Source organism: Microchirus variegatus, assembly GCF_963457635.1.
Source record: "Microchirus variegatus genome assembly, chromosome: 14".
Taxonomy (NCBI): domain Eukaryota; kingdom Metazoa; phylum Chordata; class Actinopteri; order Pleuronectiformes; family Soleidae; genus Microchirus; species Microchirus variegatus.
The window spans coordinates 17,787,161-17,809,974 of NC_139815.1; the positions used below are offsets into that span (position 1 = coordinate 17,787,161).

Here is a 22,814-nt window from a genome sequence, read left to right on the forward strand (position 1 = left end):
TACAAGTTTTGTGGCCTGGACAATAATAGTCTAATTTACATTGAATACTATTAGTTTATGCACTTTTACAGGAACTGCCACTTGAAGTTTATTTCACCTGCTACGTACATCATTGAAATAGCAAACAACCTGAAAAAACACTTTTGGCCAAAATTCAAAACCTATGTGCTTTGTTATCACTCTACAAAAATCACTGATCACTGATGTCATGTGATGTGGTTTACGGGTTAAAGATCTCAATTTGCAGCAGCAGGTTACTGTAAATACCTTGCCTACCCAAACCTTAGCAATCTCAGTAATGTACCTCCGTAATGTTTAGAAATGAGTAAATGATCGGTGACAACCTTGCCTCTTTTTGTCCTGCAAATCGAATTATCTACAACATCACTGATATGTGGGAACATAAACTTTAAATGGCACAGACAGTTTAAATCTCAATATCTTTGTGTTTTAGCAAGGGGGTTGCCTTGGAGGGGCTCATTATTTGAAGGCAAGGCCCCACTGTCTCATTATGAGTAGTGTAATTGTTGCTCAATTCAATGCTTTAAGCTTTCCCAAAACTGAAAAAGAATCAGTAATTTTATTAATCCACTGTAAGCAGAAGGAAGACTCTTGTTTTATGGTATGCCGAGGCACCACCTCCATCTATCCAGCAGGGAGCGAGGATATCTCTGTCACCATGGAGTCTTGTCAGCAGTTGGAGACCAGTTCGGTCACAACAAATTTGTTTTTCCTTCAAGAATGAACAAAGCAATTGTTGTGTTTCTTAAGGATGGGCCTCTGGTATTTGCTCTGACTAAAAGCGGGTTTTCATCTGAGACATGTAAGTGCAGGTGTCCCCACTGGCAGTTCCTTCCTCACAGGTCACTGTATCTGGGGTTCTGCTGTTCATACCAAATGTACTGTTGGGAGAACAGGCTCTGCAGTTATGGGAAATTTGCCAGTAGCTTTAAAAGTGTCAGTTTGGGATCGTTGCATCCCAAACTGAAGCATGTGTTGTCTCTGCGCTGTTTTTCGACCCACCTACACAGACACTTGAGGTGTTGTTTGCTCAAGTTTGTTGTTGTTCTTACATGGTTCATGCAAGTTCTTGTCAACTGAAATGCTTTGAATTTTGAGGCGTAGGACATAAACAGCATAGAATGTCCCCATAAACAGCATAGAATGTCGTGGTGAACTCCAGGAAGGACTTCCTCAGCCAAGCCGAGAAGGCTGCTCTGGAGAACTAACAGTGGCAGTTAACCAAATGGCTTCAGGGTGGGCACCAGTATTGATTGCTGCTTTTTGGTCAGTGAAAGGATCAGACAATACACAGTCTGCATGGAGGGTTTCAATGTAATAATTGGGAGATAGAGTCCTGAATCAAGTATGCGTTTGGTTTTCTAAATGGAAATGGTTGCTTCCCTAGCTGTTGTATAGTGGAAGAGTTCTGGTTGCCAATAGCTTGACAACTTGTTGACCCTTTGACACAAATGGGCACAAACAAAAACACAGCCCAGACTTCACCAAGAGGCCTGACAAAGAACATTCAATGAGCCATTGTGGACTTTTTCTGGTCTGATAAACCCTGGGTGAAGACAGCAGTCATCTTCCTGCCTGTAGGTGAACGATCTCCAGTGAAAGATTGCATCCTTCAGACTAAGAACAGCAGAAAGAGTACTTTACAATTGCGACATGGCCCAGCTACTGCTGAGGAGAGCTGGGAGGTTTGGGTATGAAAAGCAGCGCATCCTCCGACAACCAGATGGTGTGGATTTTCTTTCTGGCTCACCATTCTACAGCGCTGTACTACAGGAAGAGCATATTCTGAAGGCCAGTCATGATGTCAGTGAATGTCCAAGCAAGTGGCTGTTTGAGGAACCCGTATTCTTTAGTGACTTCATAAGAACTCTGCCAACCTTAACAAGCTGGGCCACTTGATCAGAATGACATCAACATCTGTGGACACCCTGAGACGGATCAACAACATCAACTCTGTCAGGCTTAGTGGTGGAGGAAGTCTGTGCATCACTGCCACAACTGCTGAGAGCAACTGCAAGGGACATCAGTGGACTGAGGGGAGTGAGTACAGTTTCTCCTCTCTGTCAATCACCCCGGTTGTGGGGGAGTGGCAGGAGAGAGGAGGTCAGCTGCTGTCATTCACAACCCCTTGCCTAAATATTTGTTTTGCTGTTGGGAAATAAAACAATCTACCAGATTTGTGTCAAGGTATCAAACCTGAACTCTTTGCTGAGGATAAAGGAGTCAGGACTATTTTGGCTCTTTGGTGCAGATGGTTTTCTGAAAAACAGCTGGCGGACAAGTTTGTACAACTGACTTCCAGTGGAGGTTTGTACATGGTGCAATAGCTACAAACAGATACAGAGCATATCTGAATCCAGGGCAGTGGGAGCAGTGTGGGTTTTGTTTGAAGATGCGCTTTCATGGACTTGGGGAAGTCTTTTCTCATTTATTGTTTGGATTTGGCCCCAAATACTGTCCAAATAAAACACCTTTATATTTGTGGGGACAATTTATTTTGTACTGAGTGACCGTGTATGTATCTCCTTGGAAGTCCGTTAATAAGGGACTTTGAAAACCAAACCTCTCCTCCTCTCCTTCATCATCCCCTTTCTGCAGTATTAAAGACCAGGGGTTCTATTTCACTTCTGTTTCAATTCAGTCACATTTACTCTTTCTCCTAGGCCTCAGCCTACAGTATATCAGTATTAGTAGCGAAGCAGTGGCTGGTGTTTCTCCATGTCTAAAGACCTCAATTTGGTGTCTCTTTGATCTCAGGCACTGGAATAATAATTGCTATCATTTATGGAAAAAAGGACAAGCCCTGCCAACAGCTTAGCAATGCAAATACAAAAGCTAAGAGAACATAATATTTTAGGGTTTGATGTCTGTGAAAACAAGCTAATGCATTAAGCATGAGCTCTGAGAAGATCCATAGCATGAGGTGACATCATTTTTGATTGACTAAGAAAAAGCCAAATGATTTGTGTGAGTATCAATGCAGTAATCCACATGGATCCATATTGATAATCCATGAGGATTACCACATTGGTAATCCATGTAGTTGGATGGGTTCAAGGTGGAGGTGGTATTAGGTCTGAGACCTTTCTTCTTGCCAATGGTGATGGACAGGTTGACAGCTGAGAGCAGGCAGAAGTCTCTGTGGACTATGTTGTTTGCAAATGATATTGTATTCTGTAGCGAGAGTAGGGAACATATGGGCGAGAGCCTGGAGAGGTGGAGGTATTCACAGGAGAGAAGAGAAATGAAGGTTAGTAGGAGCAAGACAGAATACCTGTGTGTGAATTACAGTGAGACGGGTGGTACGGTGAAGATGCCACGAGTACAGGTAGATAAAGTGGATGAGTTTAAAAACCTGGGGTCAACCAGCTACCGGGCAGGAGGAAAAGTAAAAGACCACAGAGAAGGTTCATGGGGACATGAGGACAGTTTGTGTAGAGGACATAAGGGATAGGGAAAGATGGACACAGATGATCGCTAAAGGGAGAAGACTCCTTGAATCAGACTGGCTGATCAAGCTGATCATTTTTCAAACTATGAAGGTGAAAGCACCTGAAACATGATTAAATGTATGATTTCTAAGATTCCACCATTCTTCCTTGATCTTTAATATTTATTTACGTTATATTTTAATTAAAGAGTACACTAAGACAATACACTAAAATCTAAATACTTACTTACATCTTTTCTGGCTTACATAAAATGGACAGCTGAAGCAGCGATGGCTGGCTGCTGGTGGTTCAAACAGCGCACAGAAAAAGACAAATGAAGAAAGTGATTGGGTTCTAACTCTTTTAAGTTGTAGAATTTGAAAAGCCTCTAGTGCTATTCACAAGCTTCGTCTGATACCTTCTGTTGATGTTTATTTAAGTGGCTCGCAAATTGGTGTGGAAAATCCTCCATTTGCTGTTGCCCAGCAGGACACAAAACAGCTGGGTGTCGGAAGAAAAACTGAGAGAGAGGGAGAGGAATATTTCTAAAAGGACAGAGGAACAAAAAAAGAGAGAAAATATCAGGGTTTTTCATGAAGGAAGGGGGCTTCTGTGAAATGTATTTCGTGTAATGAGATGCCCCAATTCTGCTCTTTGAAATAGTGATACCTGGAGGTGGAAAATAAAAATCTCCCCCATGGACCCATCTGTTCTTGTCTTACACTGGGTCTCTCCTCCATTTCACAAAAACCTCTCTTTCTCAGATTTAGTCGTTAGGCTGTGGTCGTCAGAGGAGGTCATTTCAGAGCTCCTGGTGGGAGATTGCTCTTTCGTCTCGGACATTCTGACACAGAGTGTCAATAATGGAGTGTTCTTCATAAGCCCTCACAGCCAGTGACCCCATCGCCATCAACACATATGTCCATTCACTGAATAAGCTGCTGCTTTGTCCTGTATTTGTTCTCCAGACATAGTTGGGATCGTTGCTGCTGCGAGGGGTGTGTTGGATGTCCATTTTGCTCAAAGAACATTGGAACATTGTCTTTTCAGTGTGATGAGCATCATTTGACAGTCCTGTGTCTCCGGATCCAAGCCCATTTATGGCCAGCTCGTTCATTTTATGGCTGTTCGCTGATGGCAGCACTTTGAAGTGTTTGCTGAAGGGGGGGTGGAGGGCAGAGAAGGTTTAATTGGCTGCATTAGCTGGTTGGCTTCTCTTCTCTTTTCATGGTGCTCCCTCAGTCACAGTAAGTTGGATTAGACGACCTAGATTTTAGTTCCCCCACATTGGATCTGTTCTTCTCGTCCACTTCATGTTTTGTTTCTGATTTCTTTGAGTTTCTCAGACATCCTTGCGCTGAGGTCCACAGTCCTCTGTGTTTACAATGACATGACTGTGTTGACATAGTTAAATTTAGCACCTTCATCCTCGATGACACTGATTGACAGACCACCGTATTGGTAATGATGTGTTTTGTTTCACAATGTGTCGCCCACAGCAGTCGCCCCCGGATACCTTTTGATGTTTGTTTTCTTTAAAATGCTATTGAATCTTGTACCGCCACCATGACAGCCAGGTGTGCTGGGCTGGATGAAACTTGCAGAGAAAGACAAAAGAGCTCAAATCAACCATTTTATTGAACTTAATTTTAGGACAGAACATGAATTAAATGACTATAATTATGAAAAATAAAGCAAGTAGTCCAGTATATAATGTTTATATATAGGGCAAATACATTTAATTGTTTGCTCATAGATAAATGTAAAAAAAAACATGTCCCTTTTTAAATTCATATGTTTTTTACTCAGTTTCATGGAAGACGTGCTATGAATAACATTAACCCTTAAATGTTATAAGGTAATTTTTTAGAAAATGCTACTGTAAAATCATACAACTTATGGAGGAAAGATATACATTGACCCAATTATACAAAAGGGGAACCCTTAAATCATATACTATATTACATAGCTAGGTGTACAGTATGTACCTGCTACGTTGATAAAATCACACTCATTTAACGGTTCAAATGAAGGCAAGCTAACCTTGGCATGTTGCCCTGCATGGCTGCCCCTGTAAGCCATCAGTCTGCTGGGAATCTCACTGAAATATTAAAGGGCCTGTCTCCTTGCCTGCTGTAGCACCTCACCACTTAGCAACCTAAGTATAGTATATGTCATAGCTACGGTGGATTTGTAATGGTGGGAGACCAAGGTGAAGGAAGAAGCCTGGAAGACTATTTTCGATTTAATTGCCACTCATATTACCATCACTCCTTTGATTTATTTATCTATCTATCCATGCATTCATAACTGACCTATAGCTACATTTATTGCTGGTGTAGGACCTAACTGAAAACTGTTAAGGGTATAAATATATCCTGTGATCATGGAAGGGATGCCCTTGTAGCATTGGAAAGGAGATGCATCAAACACTGTGCAGTCATTTTTAGCTGGTGTGTTCATGCAGTCACATGTTTTCTGGTTGGATGATAGGTGGAGTGCCGTATAGCAGCTGTCAAATTAACAGTTTCCTCAGTATCCTCATCACTGTGTACATTCAACACCAGCGTTTAGTGCCTACACAGGAAGTTGTACACTACAGTTTTTCCATTCACACACACTCATATTCATATTGTTCATCTGTATGCAGCACTTTATTCCCAACACATCTATCATACACATAACACAGGCACAGGGACACCACATCAACAATATTTCCTTCACCATAACCACTGCATCGTAACATAAATATAGCTGTGATAATCAAGGTTGTTCCCTAACCTCAAGTATATCTAATTTATCATCTGAGACTACAAGAAATGTGTCACCATGGATATAGAGAATGCAATTAAGTGTAAGTGTCTTGATGGTTTCTAATGTATTTTGCTGATTTTATTTTTATTTTTACTTTTTTTTCATACCACTCCAAATGAATGTGGGTTTCAGGGCGAATCGTGTCATGAGCATGTAGAGCACATTGGAAAATGGGATTCACATATCATGTCCCTCCAGTCGGGGTTAGGGTAGCTAGCATTATGGAAATAGTCTCTTGACAGTGATGGAGCACAATAGAAAGATGTTTTTCATCCTTATGAAGTAATTCATAATGCACAACCTAGGTGGGCTTACATCACTTTCAAAATGTATTCTCTGTTGCTTATCAGCCAGTCATATAAGTCCATGCACTTAGTTGTGATGCATTTACATTGATCACTTTTGAATTTTTGTAGAGGATTAATACCCCCCCCCCCCCCCCCATTGCTGTGTCATGTTCTAGTATTTCTACAGAACACAGAGAGGAGGTGAAACACGCACACAGACACACTTACACTTGTCTGCTCCTTTACTGTCCAGGCTAACAAATCGGTTTGGTCCTGAACTTTCCAATAAAGGCAGGCAGTTGTGAAGGACCTGGGGCAGAAATGGAGCCCCTTGGGACAGGAAACTGAGGCAGGGATAGAAAGAGACAAAGAAAAGGTTGAAATAAATTATGTGAGTCTTTTAAGAACTGCTTTCAAGTTTTGATGAAACGGCAATAAAACATGCTGATACGGGATTTTAGGGTTTGATTAGTTACCGCTGTTGTTATTCAGTACGTATTTTATTTTGGAATCATCATGGAATATACTTGCTTGTATTTCAACTCACAGCTTGGCGTAAAGTTGTTTGGGGAACGAGGGGGGGGGGGGGGGGAAACAAAAAGAAAGAAGAGAAAATACAAGAGAGAGAGAGGTGTGAGAGAAAAGCATTAAAAGTGGATCATCTGAGACCCCTTAACTGTGCATGTGTGTTCTAATCCTAAATGAATGCTAAGGGAATAGATCTTGAGTATACCAAGTCCAGAAATAGGGATTAATGATGACCTTAATGTGTGTCCTCCATTGCATGTTGTACAAATGCACCAAATGTCTTTTTACCTTAACCAAATAAGAACCCTCGGAAAATGAAACAGTTTTTCACTGACTTATTTCTAAATTTCCATTACGCCTCCACTTACAACAGTTTAATGCTGCCACATTTGCTTCTCAGCCACAAAAAATAAAAAAAATAAACATTTACTGGACTGTTGTGAAATTGTGCAGTAAATTCATGCAGAAAATAACATATGAACTTTCAATCAAGCCTCTGCAAATCTACAAAACAAGATGCTCTATATAATTATCCGTAAATTGCCCATAATAATCAATGCGTATTAAATTACTCATTAATAATCAACAGTTATTTGAAGTGTAATTACAAAACTGATAGTAATCCTTATAGTAAGTAGCCTTTAGTGACTACTTGCAGTGTTTCCATGGCCCACTAGGGGGCTGAGGCCCACATTTTTGAAATCACTGATCTAGTGGGCATTTTATTAGAGTATTAATTAATTTAAGGCATATATTGTCTAGGTATTATCATCCCAAACTCTGCCTTGTGCACTGTAAATTAGTGTCAGCTTTACACACACACCATATTGTGCAAATATTAACTATACATTGCATGATTCCTCTCCAATGTTCTTCTGTTTTATCCCTTTGAGGGATACTCGGAATGAACAAATTGTCTGTTACATCATGTGCTATTGAAGACATACTCAAGCGGAGTGGGCAGAACATTGGATCTCGATTGTGAGGTAGAAAGAGCGCAATATTCATCCGTAAACATAAGCATGTGTGTTATTGTGATGTTAGAATGTACTCAGCACAAACTCTTGTACGCATGTAGGTAACATGAGTGCTGTTCATGTTCAGTGTGCCGAATGTGAAAAAAAAAAAAAGTATTTCTCCTGGGAGCACAATGGAGTAGCTTTATGTCTTGCTACACAGCCAGTTATACATATTTATAGAGAGGGAATCATTCAGGTTCAGTGCTGCCTTTGAACTGATTCATTTTAGTGATATGCACATTCTTTGTCAAGTAAACCTCTGTCCACAGTCCACTGTGACTAATGATTTACCTCACTGCTAACTGCAGCCACCTACACCACTTGTTGCCTCTCAGTATCATGGGACTTATTAGCATACTGAGGCTTCAGCCACAGCACTGATGTGCACAATCATCAGGCCATTTTGTGGGCTGCAGTAGTTGAATGTGACTCTCAGCCTCCTCTGTGATTTACATGCAAACTCTGAGGAAGCGTTTCATATTCTAATGCCTTGAGAAGAAATATCGTTCAGAGTGTCCGTTGCTACTGTGCGTGCATTTGCACCACTTGTGCTGTTGCCTTTACTGCTGAGTTTATGATGCAAACTTGCTTCTATAACAGTGCCACCACGAGCTTTTTATCTGGCCTTTTTTTGATTAACCTGCCGTGAGAGAAGAATAAAACCCCCAACATAGTGGAGACTCATTTGACTCTGAATGTCCTCTCAGATTGACATATGATTTTTTTTTTCTAAAAGGTACATAACCGGTAATAGAATATGGGTTCCTGGATTTGGGAAAGATCCTTACACTGTTGTATCCATCAATCGAGTAACAGACCTGGGACCAGCTTGACTGTTAACATGGATGATGTCATTTTCCGTCACTTCTCAGACTTGTGTAAAATTGCTTTGTCTGTCTTCGGGGAGCTTAAAGGGTAATATGTTGTCAAAGATATAAAAACAGATAGCGCACTGCTGGAACAGAGTCAGAATAGCAATCAGTGAGTGTTTTGCTTTATTATCATTCTGAGCATCAGTACCAAACATATACAGCAACCTGGAATTGGTTCAGGGCAGATAATGTTTGCCGTGATGCAGATGATTTATTTTAGGGGACATACAAGTGGTTTCAGATACAATGACTGATAGGTTTATAAGTGCATCTTCATTTCTGTTTTGACTCCTTCCCTTTCCTTCCCTTCAGTGTTCACCATTAAATACCACAATAGATAGAGCATTTGGAGCGGTATGTGCAGAGTGTAAATTGTTGATAGCCTACATTGCAGAGGATCATAAATATCAGAGGTGCTCAGTTTTACTGTGCTCACAGTTGGTCACTGTCAGCTAAAGGAAACATAGCACACAGTCCAGAAGTGTTCACGGGCTTCTATGTTGATATTGTAGCAAATGGGACAAGTGTTGGTTTGCTGCTGGCTCATGTGCCTGTCACATGTTCACTATGCTCATTTTAGTTGGAGGTTTGTCAGGAATGTGCATGTTGTCCTCAGTGCAGCGACAGTCATCTAAGTTTTGCACACAACCTGAAGTGCGGCATTTGGCAATGAAATGACCTTTTTATAGCAGTGATGCTCCACTCACTGTGCAGATTTACACACTAAACTGCTGCCTCAATCTCCCAATGATTTCCAATAGCTATTTGAGGTGATTAACTAGTTCAGCTTTAGGTTACTCTTTGGAAATATTGGATTAGTGATTCTGGAGCTAAGCCAACAAGAGAATTGAGAGTCTAAAATATATTTAATGGTTCAACTGCAGCAAATTAGCCTGCTGCACTAAACTTAAATTACCACATTTGATAAGCTAATGAAAAACATTTGTAAACATTTTGACAGTTTGTTTAGTCATGCTGTCATGTTGTCTTTCATTCCTCACAAGCACAATGTTGAGTTCTCTGTTTTCCACCCTTGCCACATTTTGCAGGTAATTCCTCTCAAATCCATTGTTAACTCGAAGCAGAACCTCAGTAAGTTTTCCTTCCTGTGTTCTCTTGTTCATTTTGCATGTCCTCCGGTTAATTCCAGTCCTAATTAACTACCTTCGAAAGAAACCTGTGTGATAATTACCTCAAGAAGGTGGAACGGAAGCAATCACACTTTGCACAATTTATTTTCCACCACAGGGAAAACCCTTCAGAGTCACCACTGCCTCTTTGTCCAAAGATTAACCTTCACATATCTCTGCTGCTGGTCATATATAGTTACACATAATAAAAACACAGTAAGGAACTAGAATAAAAAAAACTGTGATCTAAGGTCTCTCGCAGCAGAGTGACGGACTAATCTCATCTTCTCACTATTCAGGTCAAAAAACACATGATCCACTTACAGAGACATATTTGGTGCAACCTCTGTCAACCTTCAAACACTGGTCATTGTTAGAGTTTAACTAAATCAAATACACAAAGTGATTTTTATAAAACATCAGTGTAGCTTTGTTTAGGTTGCAGACATATATTAGTTCATGTTTACTGCTCTGGTTTGTATTTCTAGTCATGCAATGTCTTATTTACATATTCATAATACAATTTTGCTGCAGGTTTTTGTCTTTTCCTTGCAGGCTACATAGTGTGCAAGCACAACAACCTTGACCAATGACATAGATATGGCAGCTTCTCTTTGTGGCCTGAGAAGCGAAGCCCAGGGAAAACAAAAAGTACACAATCTCTTGCCCCTCAACCCACTGCTGAATGCACCGTAATGCCCGAAGGTGACTCACACAGTCATATTGAGTTTTTTTGGATGATGCTTAGAGAGACTTAAAAATGAGGGGGAAATGTCTCATCCATCCCCAGTGGACATTACATGCATACATTGCTCTTATTCTGGGTCCTGTTGGTTGCAGCAGAGGACGTGAGGAGATCATTAACAGAGTTTGTTGTCCAAGAAGAAAAGAAAAAAAGAAATCAAGGTTACGTGTCTAATCATTTATACAGTCTTATTACATTTCTTGTAATTGTCATTTTGCAGCTTTAGGTCTACTCAGACCTGTGTTGTAACACTTATTTTCCAGTTACATTTGCAGCAGCCACAAATACGTGTCCAGATGAATTGCTTGTGTCTAAAAGGCAGCTGGTTCAAAGTTCAGGGTGTTTTTTGAAATTCACGATTGAGGCTTTTGACCGGCTGATGGACTGGCTGGCCAAGCACTTTAACAATACCTTAATGAATGAATCCATTTTAAAAGTAAGGAGTGTGAGGCCACCCTGTCACTGCTCCTGCAGAGTAAATTAGATTGACTTCTAAACTCTGGGAAACGGATGATGCAAGTGTCACACTTGATAAATTGATTTGGCCGAATTAGCTAATGCACCTGTGGAATGCACGTTACATAAACATAAAACATTTGTGCACATTGGCTTGGACCGCAGAACGTTACCGTGTAGGAACACAGTGAGCAACGCTGGCTGCAGTGACATATCTCCTGGAGAATCGCGGAAATATCTTGGCGTAGTGACATAATATTTCAGAATAAAGTAGAAGCGATGATGGTTGAAGAAACATTTTGTGAAGTAAAACATTGATGGATGTGAGCTATAAGATTTAACTAATGTTCAGATGACAACATGCCAAGCTGATATATAAGAGTTTTCCATAATAAATCCCTGCTGTAACTGGTCCTTTTTGTGCTGTGCAATGACCTTTGATGTTATCAATCATCATCTTGCCAACTTTAACACAGCTGTGGTTGAGGCTGTTTGTGAGTCTATGAGTGAAACCCCATTTTAAAAATACCCGATTTAGGAATTTGGGGGAAAATATCAAGCCAACTCTAACATTACAAATTGAATCACTTTCATGATGAAGATAAAAGGGATATTTTAACTATTTGACAGTTTAAGTACACTCCTGTTAGAGTGGCACCTGGTGTGGTCTTCTGCAGCTGCTACCCTTCTGCTCCAAGGTCTGTGTGGTCAGATATAACTGTATGCATACCTTGACTGTAACAAAGTTGATATTTGAGTTACTGTTGCCTCTATCAATTCAGTCTGGCCGTTCTCTGAACTCTGCCATCAACCAGGCCTTTTTGCTCACAGAGCTGCCACTCACTAGATAGTCTGTTCGCTGACATCTCAGCAGATCACCAGTTTCTGAAAAACTTAGTCCTGCTCATGTGGCACCAACAATCACAGCACGTTTAAAGTCACTTACTTCACGTTTCTAAAATTCTGATGCTTGGTTTGAGCTTTAGCAGCTCATATTGACGTCAGCATGCCTAAATGCATTGAATGCAGTTGAACAGGCGTACCTAATAAAGTGGTCAGTAAGTGTAGTTTCATTGTTCTGTTGCTAAGCACTAGCAGATTAATACCTTAGTAGAAATGTCAATGTATTGCCATTATACTCAATTGTCTGCCTGTGTACTGCTGTTGATACACACTATAATTTATTTCATTCCATCAATACTGGGATTAACGGATATTTGGAATGGCCTCCATGACGACAGTGCAGCCCCTCTGTCTTTGTTAGTACATTTACAAGCACAGCAGCAGGACCAGGAAACAACACTAACCTGTTGTGTAGCATTAACCAGGTATTCTAGGAAAGCAGAGCAGTAGTAGTAGTGGTCTCATTGCTATTAACACCCAAAATAAAATGTACAGTATGAAAATATGAACAAGCAGGTTTGGTTATGGATCCATTAAATCTGCAGTGTGTAGTTCACTCAATCAGTGATATCATCCTTAGCTAAGAATAATCTTAAAATTAAACCATGGATCACGACCCATGCCTGGTAGGATCAGTCAAACCCAAGGTGTTAGGCTAAGTTTGGACAAATGTATTGTACAATTGTACACCTAAATTTGCACCTTTGGTTTGGTCACACTGGCTTGGACAGCCTTGAGGAAAAGCAGACACCATAGTAACAGTTGAGTGTGACAGACAGGATACCACAAACGAGTTTGTGACCCCACCCGGACTACATCAGGATGGCGTCAAGTTAGAACAAAGGTTGAAAAGTTTGGGTTGGGTCAGAACAGAAAATCCTGACCTGAGCTGTACCTGAGATATGCCGATCCGAGACAAGAGTCTGTAGCATCATGGGGATTTATTTTATTGAGACAAATGGACTCAAGTGAATGTCTGGATTTATTTTCAAATCATGACTTGAGATTGAATCTACCATTTGCAAGAACAAAAACTAAAACTAATTGTGAAATGGATGAGACATGACACGAATAGAAAATAGAGGAAGTTTGGCTCATGCAATTTTCCATTTCTGCTGAATAAATCGAAATTGGTTTAATAGAGAGGAACTTCACTCTCAGGTGGACATTTGGGGTTTGTGTACATATCGTGCCGTATTCCAGTCATCTCGGGTGATAAAAAAAAAAAAAAAAAAAAAAACTCACTAAGGCAACATAAATGCAATTTTTTAGGATGTGCTCGAGTGAAAAAGTACAATTTCCCTTCACGCCCTCAGAAAAACATCATCTCCCGAGGAATTAGGTGGGAGGTTTTTGTGTAGTTTTGATCATTGTGGATTGGAGTGAGGCCAGGCTTTCCCTGAGGCCTCATACATCTGCCACTGCAAACTGATCAAACAGATTCTCATTCATATTGAATTAAAAAGCAGAGCATACCGGGATCCTTCTGGGTCTTTTTTTTTACCCATGACGCATTGTGGCATTCTACATATGACATTTTTTTAGACTATATTATGAGTATTCTGCACATTTTGTCTGTGCAGTGCAGTGTAGTTGAGTTTCAAAGGCAGATATTTACTTTTTCTAGAGTGCCTGTTGTACCCGGGGGTTTTGGGTAGTGAGTTTGCTGTGTTCATCACAGTTAAGTGGATGCTTGGATATAAAATGCATGCCTAATATCATTGAGAGTATTGTAAATAAATTGCCGCTCGCACGTGTCACCAAGGTGTTGTCAAGGTTTGAGAGAGAGAGAGAGAGAGAGAGAGAGAGAGAGAGAGAGAGAGAGAGAGAGAGAGAGAGAGAGAGAGAGAGAGAGAGAGAGAGTCTCAACTATGTGGGTAAACAGACTCTCTGTCACCTCTCCAGTGAATCATCAAATGTTGACTCTATATTCACTCACTGCCCCCGTTTAGATTGCTGTTGTCGCAGCTCTGTGTTGTTTTTGTCACAGCAATGATAGAACAGCAAACTGAATTGCGCTGGCTGACAGTAGCTCTTGACAGTTTGAATTTATTTTAAAGGCAGGGCATTATGGCTGGTGTTGTGTGGCTGTACGACACTGTAAATTCATCCTGCAAATCCAGCCCTGCTGCTCCCGCATCACCTGCAATTTGATAGTGATTTAAACATATATTAGTATGCATTGATGTGGTGGCTGACATATTAGTACATACGCGGTCAATGAGTAGATGAATGGCTGTATTTATACTCATTAGTAATAAATTAAAAATGCGAAAGTGAGCATTTGACGAGCTCATTTCACTTGAAGAAAAATGCAACGTCACGTTCCTTCCTGCTTTGTGACTCTTGACACTTTATCGTTAACAAATACTTGAAATGTCATCAACCACACCATATCCTTGTGTTACATTGCAGCTCAGCCATGAAGAATTATGGCCAAGAGGACGACAACAATCATGATCATGTCTTGACTCAGAGTGTGCATGGAGAGGATGTGCTTTTCACAGACGGAGCGAGAGAGAGAGAGAGAGAGAGGGAGAGAGAGAGGCGGGTTGGGGGAAAGGAGGAGCTGAGTGAATCGATGAAAACAAGATAAAATAAGATAACATTTGATAAACTAACATTTGAAATGGTACAAAAGATCAATGTGTGGTGCATGGTGAATGTTGGTTCTGTGGTTAGATGCCACTAATAAATCAGCCTATGGGAATAACCGCACATTGTCCTTTGCTTGTCATACCCAATGCTTTTTTCATATTTTTTGGCCTGACATTTTGCCATTGTCTCTGTGCTTCTTACATTTTCTCATTCATTCAGTCTTTCCTCTGTTTTTTTTTCTTTGAGCCCATGGTGAGTCTGCATTATGTCTTAAACTCAAAATCTGAGTGTTTTTAATTACTCGGACCATTTTCACAATAATAACCCATAATTTCATTATGGAACAAAAGATGTGCAAAAAATATGCACATTATATGTTCAATGGGACATGTTATCAAAGGTCAGAATATTGAAAGGTTTAAGCAAAATATTTTTATGTAACAGCACCATATTACAATTCATTCAGATAGTCTTAAATTAATCATTTTGTCTGCTCTTCTTCCAGGTCCAGTTGCTGTGATAAGTGGTGAAGAAGACTCAGCGAGCCCTCTGCATCACGTGAACCATGGGATTATTACCCCTTGCACTCTGGATGCGGGTCCTGATGCTGTTGTCATAGGGATGACTCGTATTCCTGTGGTGGAGAATCCTCAATACTTCAGACATGGACACAACTGCAACAAACCAACTACCCGTACGTTTCTCTCTTTTTTCTCCACCACACTTTTGGGGAGCTAAAGCAAAAAAGGGCCCATTGAATCAGGTCTGTTCAAGCATAGGGTTGAGTTTAATCCTGTAAGGCAGGGGTGTCAAACTCATTTTCATTGAGGGCCACATCAGCATAATGGTTGCACTCAAAGGGCCAGATGTAACTGTAAGACAGAATAAATGTAACTAAATGTAAACGCACCCTCAGAAAAAGCACAAGTGATTTCTTCAGCCACAATAAAGCTAGCTTTCACCGCCGCGTCGTTTTTAGTTGTGGCTTTTGTGAACACATTCTGCTGCGATCACAGTTTACCTTTTAATTCTTTGACAATTTGTTTCCTTGAAAGCTAACTTTGGCATACTTGACTCCTTGTTTGGTGTCAAAATGCGGACGTAGATCGTACTCTTTGACGACAGACACCGCCTCATAACACAAAAAACGTACCGGTTTTTCTCCTTGAAGCACAAACATATATTCGCCTTCCCATCTTTCTTGAAACTGCCTTCCATCTGCATCAATCTCTCTCTTCCTGGACATTTTGGGATCATTTGTGGATATTTCAATCTCAATTTCATTCGTCGCATGATGCATGTACAATGTTACACAGCAATCTAGTGGCGGGATGCCGTGACTCCACGGGTAACACAGTCGCCATGCATTGCGAGAAATGTAGTTTATGGTCAACACACCCATTAAAGCAGCATAGACATCACGGGCTACATAAAATGACGTGGCGGGCCACATTTGGCCCCCGGGTCTTGAATTTGACACATGTGCTGTAAGGCATGTAACAAACAATTCTCCATAGCATATACAAAAAAGTGGAACATCTGGGCAAACAACCAACTAGTGATCACCATGTTGTTATGCGACTCATTCTAACCTTGTAAATGACTGTTTATCTTTACAATATCAAGAGCCGGGGCCCTTGAGGTGATTGTGTAATCTACATTCATTGTGATCATGTGGTGTCAGCATATGGTGGCACACTTGCAGACTCTTCAAATAGGATCTGTTAAGACAAATGCATCCCTTTGTGTACTCGTGTCTGGTGTTGAAACAGCCCACCCTCCACCTCACTTCACCTCACTCTCCCTTGGGACTTGTGTTCCAGGTTCGGAAGTGACAAAACTACTTTAAGGCCTAATTACTCACAATTATGTCAATGGCTCTAGAGAGTCAACAGAAAACAACAGAGCCAGCCACAGCCTGCTGCTTCTCTTTCCAGGCGATAATAGTCATACCGACTAGATTTAGTCAGACTCCTCTTCTGAATGGTAGCACATTACATCTATCTGTCCTTGGTCCTGCTCAGCTTCAGATTGCATCATTTATGTCCTGCCTCACTCGCAGAATGGCCATCGGTCAGGCTAGGATGAGTTGACTTCTGACGTGGAGCCAATGAGGAGGGAGAAAATCCCATTTAGAGATGATAAATAAATGACGAGTCTGATGTATTAGGAAATTCATGAATTGTTAAGGCCCAGGTGACTGATGTATAATGTTTAATGCTTCGGACAGGAGATCTGATTGTGAGCTAATGAATAAATGACACTGGGTGCAAATGAAACTTTTTCCCAATTACCGTGCACCTGGAATTGGAAGTCAGACCATGCTTGTGTGCACATACAGGCTTTACCAAAGTTCTCCCTCTCAGAATGCAGCACCCCTCGTTCTTTGTTAGATTTAATTTCATGTGCATGGTTGAAAAAAGAAACCATAGGAAATGGACCCTGCATTCATCGCAAGGTCATAATGGCCGCAGCTTTCTGCCATTGGCTGGAAACAAAAAATCGCACTGAATGGCTTCTGGCTTGTGCGATCATTCACTGAATATGAATTTATTCTTTACCCTCAGGACACATGCACACAGGGAAGGCAGAAGTCTGCATGTGTCCCTACATGTGTAGGTGTGCAACAGTGGGAATGAATTTATGCATGCATGTGTATTCGGTTAGTGTGGCTTGTAAGGTAGAATCTATTTCCCTTGGGTAGCCCCAGGGCCCCATTGAGTCTCCATTGTCCAGCTGGCCACACTCAGTTCTCCAGTTTTACATGTCAACACAGGCCAGACACTGCTGCTTTATTGATGGTTTGCCACCAATCCATAATGTATCAATTCATTTACTTGAAAGCTTCTTTTCCAGGAGAATTGTGTGCGTTCATGGTTTCACACAGATATGTGTGCACTTGGTACAAACACACAAACCGAGAGGAGAGAGAGAGAGCGTCATGCCAGAAAACAAACATAAATTTCAACACACTCATACCTTAATGGAACAGCAGATTATGTCAGTCCCACCACCAACTTTCTGGGTAATTTATTGTGTTCCTCACCATTGGGCTGTGTGCATATGGAAAACGTCTCCCGCAGTCTGTTGCTGCTGTCTGCCATGCTGGCTCCTGTTAAAACAGCTGCATGTGATAGGAAATCGCCTGCTGCACAAGTCACACTCGTGATCCCAGCATATCTTATCTGATGTTTTATTCATGAGTATTTGATCTTCAAGTCAATCCTGCCAAATATATACTATATATACAGTATTTTTCCATCGGTTAAATAGTTCTAGTCAGTGGTAACAGAGCACAGAGTGACAGAAGTGATGCCGTCAGCTCGTCACTGCAGGAAATGAAATAAAAATCGTGGAGGAAAAAAAGAGAATAAAATCATCCAATTGCAGTTGTCCTCTGGCTGAACTGGGGACCTGTACACATACAGTTGTAAACAAGCTCGGGAGATTGAGGGCAATCAAACACAGAAAAAGTGTTTGTCATTCGGATGCCAATTTAGAAATAAGTGAATCTTTTGAATGAACCAGTGGCCTCGAATTTTTGCAGCAGTAAACAGTCGATCCGTGACTGATTAGGACATTTGTTGAGAGCAGCTTTTTTTTTTTCTCTCACTGAGCTGAAAAAGGCCAATCTTGGGGAAACATAGCCACATTAAGAAGATAAAGGCAGAAAAGGCAAAGGACAATGCTTTAGCCTAATGACAGATCCATATCTAGCACAATCCGCCTTCTCCCAGCAAGTGGCTTTGTTTTATCACTCAGCTTGCTCTTTTAATTACGGATTTGTCACGTCCCACTGGCCAGAATTAGAAGATAGGTTTTGATGTTGGAGTATAGCCTTTATTTTGCATAGAGCCTTTAATTACATCCATGTTATTAAGGATATCGCATGTGGGCACAGCTTGGACAATCCACTCTCCTCCCCCCTGCTTTTGGAGTAACAGGCATAATTATGCTCAAGGTGATATTTTTGAAGATTAAAATGTTTCCAGCGGTGACAAGAAGTTTCTAATTTGGTAGCTTGAAAGTGTATCATGTGAAAGGAAACACAAAGCAGCTCAACTGGAAGGCAGCTATCATGTTCCAAGGCAATGATTCCATGAATTATAGTTTAAAAGAGAATAGCCCCACAGGCTGCAGTCAGTCATGAATTCAAACAGCCTACTTTGTCGCTGAACAGTACGAGTTTAGTTCGACCCAAAAACATGGCACAACAGAAATGTATTCAAATGAAACTACACAGGCTAAGCAGAGAGCGTTAAACAAGAGCTTGCTTCTGTACACTCATTTGATTGTTTGGCAAATCTTTGCAAAGGAAAGCACAGCAGTCAGGTTAAATCAGAGTCAATTCAATTACTAAACCATCTCTGGAGTTAAGATTTGTCTCTCAAGTTGCATGTGGGCATAACATATTCCTGCAGTGTAACATTTTCAATGGAGAGTGAGAAGTTTGCCTACAGACTCATAATTACTTAATTGTGCCAAAGCAAACTTACATAAATATGCTTTTCTCCTGTTATACGGACATGTTTCATACTGAATCTGTAGGGACTGACAGCTACATAACTCTTCCCTCAGATGTTCAGATCAACTATACTATTTTGTGTAGCAGCCTAGAATTTTAAAGAGCCTCCCTGGAGCAGCAAGTGTAAAGTACTTACTGCTTAAGTGTACTTTAACTTTAATCCAGCAGTAACACCGAGGTTGTGCCCAGGGAGGAGCTATTGTCAAAAGGAAGTCAATCACGTTGTTACCTCTATTGCATGCACAGTGTTTGGTGAACACTGTATTGTAGACGCACCAGGGCAGGGATTCTGGGGACAGGGGAAAGTGGAGAACTGTCATGCTGTAATAATTATTTGTATTCTCAAAATGTATTTGCATCAGCATCAATCTCCCTGCAAAGCTCGTTGGTGTCGTGGTGATGTTTTACAACTTATTGATGCCTGTAATATTGCATTTCTGCTGATTGAGTCATCCATTACTGCTTCACTCTATCCTTCCATGCAAAGTTTTCTTAACATAACATATGTGATGCAGTGACTCTGATTTCACAAAAATGATCTGCAATCACAGCTAATTCCCATGTCTTTGGATACAATCGCCTCACAATGCAAACATACTGTCAGTGTATAGGAATAAAGGTTCAGGTTGACAGATTTTTATCATTCACCAACTTCACTCTTTGAACTCGTCATCAAAGTCCGACCCCAGCTCGACAAATCATATACATGCAGGAGTAATCGGACTATGAATCACATTATCCAGGTATGTTAGTCCGACTAAGACGAGCTTGATTTTAAATGCACTATACATAAAAATCTGACCTTTTTAATGCATGCAAATGCACTGAGTAAAGTTAAAGTTCATATTGACTGGACATTGACGCTGAACGTCAGCGGCGCGGTTTTGCTTTGTCCTCTGCCTGGAGTCAATCCCCACCTGTCGCATTACGGCAGCGGTGCCTTGGGAGCCAGCGGTATTCACGGAAGATCATCCGATAATCCTGAACGGAAGCGAGTTTGCGAGATCCCGCGATAGACCGTGTGTATAAAGGAAACAACAACAACACAGGTTCTGTCATTCTCCGACGTGGAAGAACTGTTGATCTGGTGTCATAAACAATTTTATGTTTCTCCACTTCATCAATCAGTCTTGCGTCGCGCATTATGACTCTCCGAGACCCTCTGATCAATTGACTAGCACCGGTTACGACGTAACGTTGATGTGAAGTTGCGATAGGCGATATGACCTGCATATTGTGTTTTATTTTGAAAGGGGGGCGGAAGTGTTTTACTTTGATTCTGTGTCGGACTTGCTGTCTGGATGCGATCTGCTCTGTTGAGCTTGGCACGACTCGGCAACGACAACATCAAAAATAGAACTGCTACCTATCGATAGCCCTGCGGCACGGCGAGCCGTTTCTGGGACGTGGCTGAGACGTGCTGCAGCACGCCCGGTGGAAATGCTCACATTGATTAGAATGAAAGCTGTAAGGCGCCCGGTGGAAATACAGGCATATGAAAATGAGAATAATGCAAGATCATTACATTTAAATTATTTCATGTTATATTGGTTTACTCTTTTTACATAAATTGATGATATCTATTTTCAAATATTCTATTTTATATGCTTTTGGAACTATTTTATTATGTTATTCTGCACAGTACATCTGGAAATGCTACCAAAAGTTGTCCTTTTTGGTCATAGCAATTAGCTTATTCCTCGTCTCCAGACATTTAACCAGAACTAAGCTCATGAAGCAGAAAGTGTTCCCAGGATGATTTTGTATTTATCATTTTTTTGCATTTTGAACAGTATCTTAGTTTGACATTGGGGGGGTTATTCACACACTGAGGCCAGACAGCAGCAGAAACAAGCCAGCAGTCAGCCAGTCACTGCAGGTTAGAGGAGGAGACCCACTGTGAGTCAACAGTAAATGCTGGTATTAAAGTCACAGTTGCCCACAATGCTGAATGACACAAGACCCCTGCGCTGCAGTGATTGTAATCACGGAGAGCATTTTGTATACTGTTAGTTGATGTGTGAGCTGCTCTCACCAAACCATAAATACCCAGCTGTGCTCTTTATATAGAGAGTACAAAGTACAAAGTCAAATGTTTAGTATGTGAAAAAAGTCTCTTTCAATTATTTAAAAACTGCATTTGTTTTGCAAGAAAATCAATCTTTTCTCTTACAATTCTGTGTATTTCGAAAACATGCGATTCATACATTAAATCTGTGAGTTATAAGAAAGACATCTATCGCTCCCAGTTCTACCTTTGACTCTTGAACCAAGTCTTAACCCTCAAAAAGTCCTATAAATTGGTGAGAATCAGCCAAAAACGTCCTCACAGGGTCAACATGTCCCTACAAAAATAGGTTTGAAAATGCATCCTCACAGCCTACTACTACACACACAAATGGTACATATACAAAAACAACCACATTCTGATGCTGAAGGAAGTTGGCATTCAGCGGTGGTGAAATGCACAGAAGTCCGCACACACACACACATGCACAGGTACAGAACAAAGCCCCCCAAACATCTGTGCTCTCCCAGAAGCCTGACCTGACTACCTGAGAAAATCTTGGCACAGCTTTGTCTCTCACCCTCCAGGGAGATGTTTGCTGGTGTCGAGTCCTCATGTGAGTCAGGACAAAGGGATGATGCTGTGCTGCAGAATAGAGATTTAATCTCGGGGCTTTTCAATGTGCCAATCTGGCTACAGGCTGCAGGATGTGGCCTGGGTTTACATGCAGAGAAAACTGAAGGTTAAAGTAACTGGTCCCCGACACTTTTGACAGGCATGTCCTATAACAGCTGAGTTATTCCTGTAAGGGCAAAGAATAATGGTTTTGTAGCTGAATTAACGTGCAAGTGGAACAAATGTAAAGTTAAACATGTTTTTGATGTCTTCCGGAGCCAAAACAGTGTTATTCTCTGAAGAGCTCATTATACTCTGTCATTCATTTGTTGCAGTTATACAGACAGTCAGATGCATGATATTGAATTGAAATCTTTTACCCCCTCAGTTGCTATGATGACAGCATGTGGCTTAAGATTAAGTATTTTCATTTTGTCCTGTCCAAGTCAATTTGTTGACAAAGCACATTTAAAAAAAACATCAATGGTTTACCGAAGTGCTTTACAGTGGTAAAATTAAATAAATAATGGCGCATTTCCATCGAGGGCAATGGTTCGGTTGATTATGAATAATTCCAAAAGAACCGCAGCTCGACCCACAACAGTCAGCTGACTGCGTTAAGTGTCACTCCCTTGCGACTTGTGTTTCTTCAACACCTGCAGTCTATTCTCATACAAAGCTTGACGTCTTGTTGAGACAAACTGCCACAAACCGAGCAGGTAGAAAAACCCAGCTGCTGGATGTCCTCCATTGTTGTCCGTTGTCGGCACACCGGAACAACGTCACACTACTTATCTCGCTGACACAGCCATCGGGCACAGCACGCCGCACACCCCACCTACCAAGTAAAGGTATACTGTAC

At 41.0% G+C, this 22,814-nt stretch overlaps 1 protein-coding gene across 1 annotated transcript in view; it reads left to right on the forward strand.

Annotated features, from left to right (window-relative positions):
* Positions 1-22,814, forward strand: part of ntrk3b (neurotrophic tyrosine kinase, receptor, type 3b) — a gene marked incomplete at both ends in the record, with an annotated part of 157,600 nt that overhangs the window by 108,674 nt on the left and 26,112 nt on the right. Inside the window, one exon of the mRNA XM_083901218.1 lies at positions 15,310-15,498. Coding sequence (XP_083757344.1) covers positions 15,310-15,498 — 189 coding nt within the window. The remainder of the gene's footprint in view (positions 1-15,309; positions 15,499-22,814) is intronic.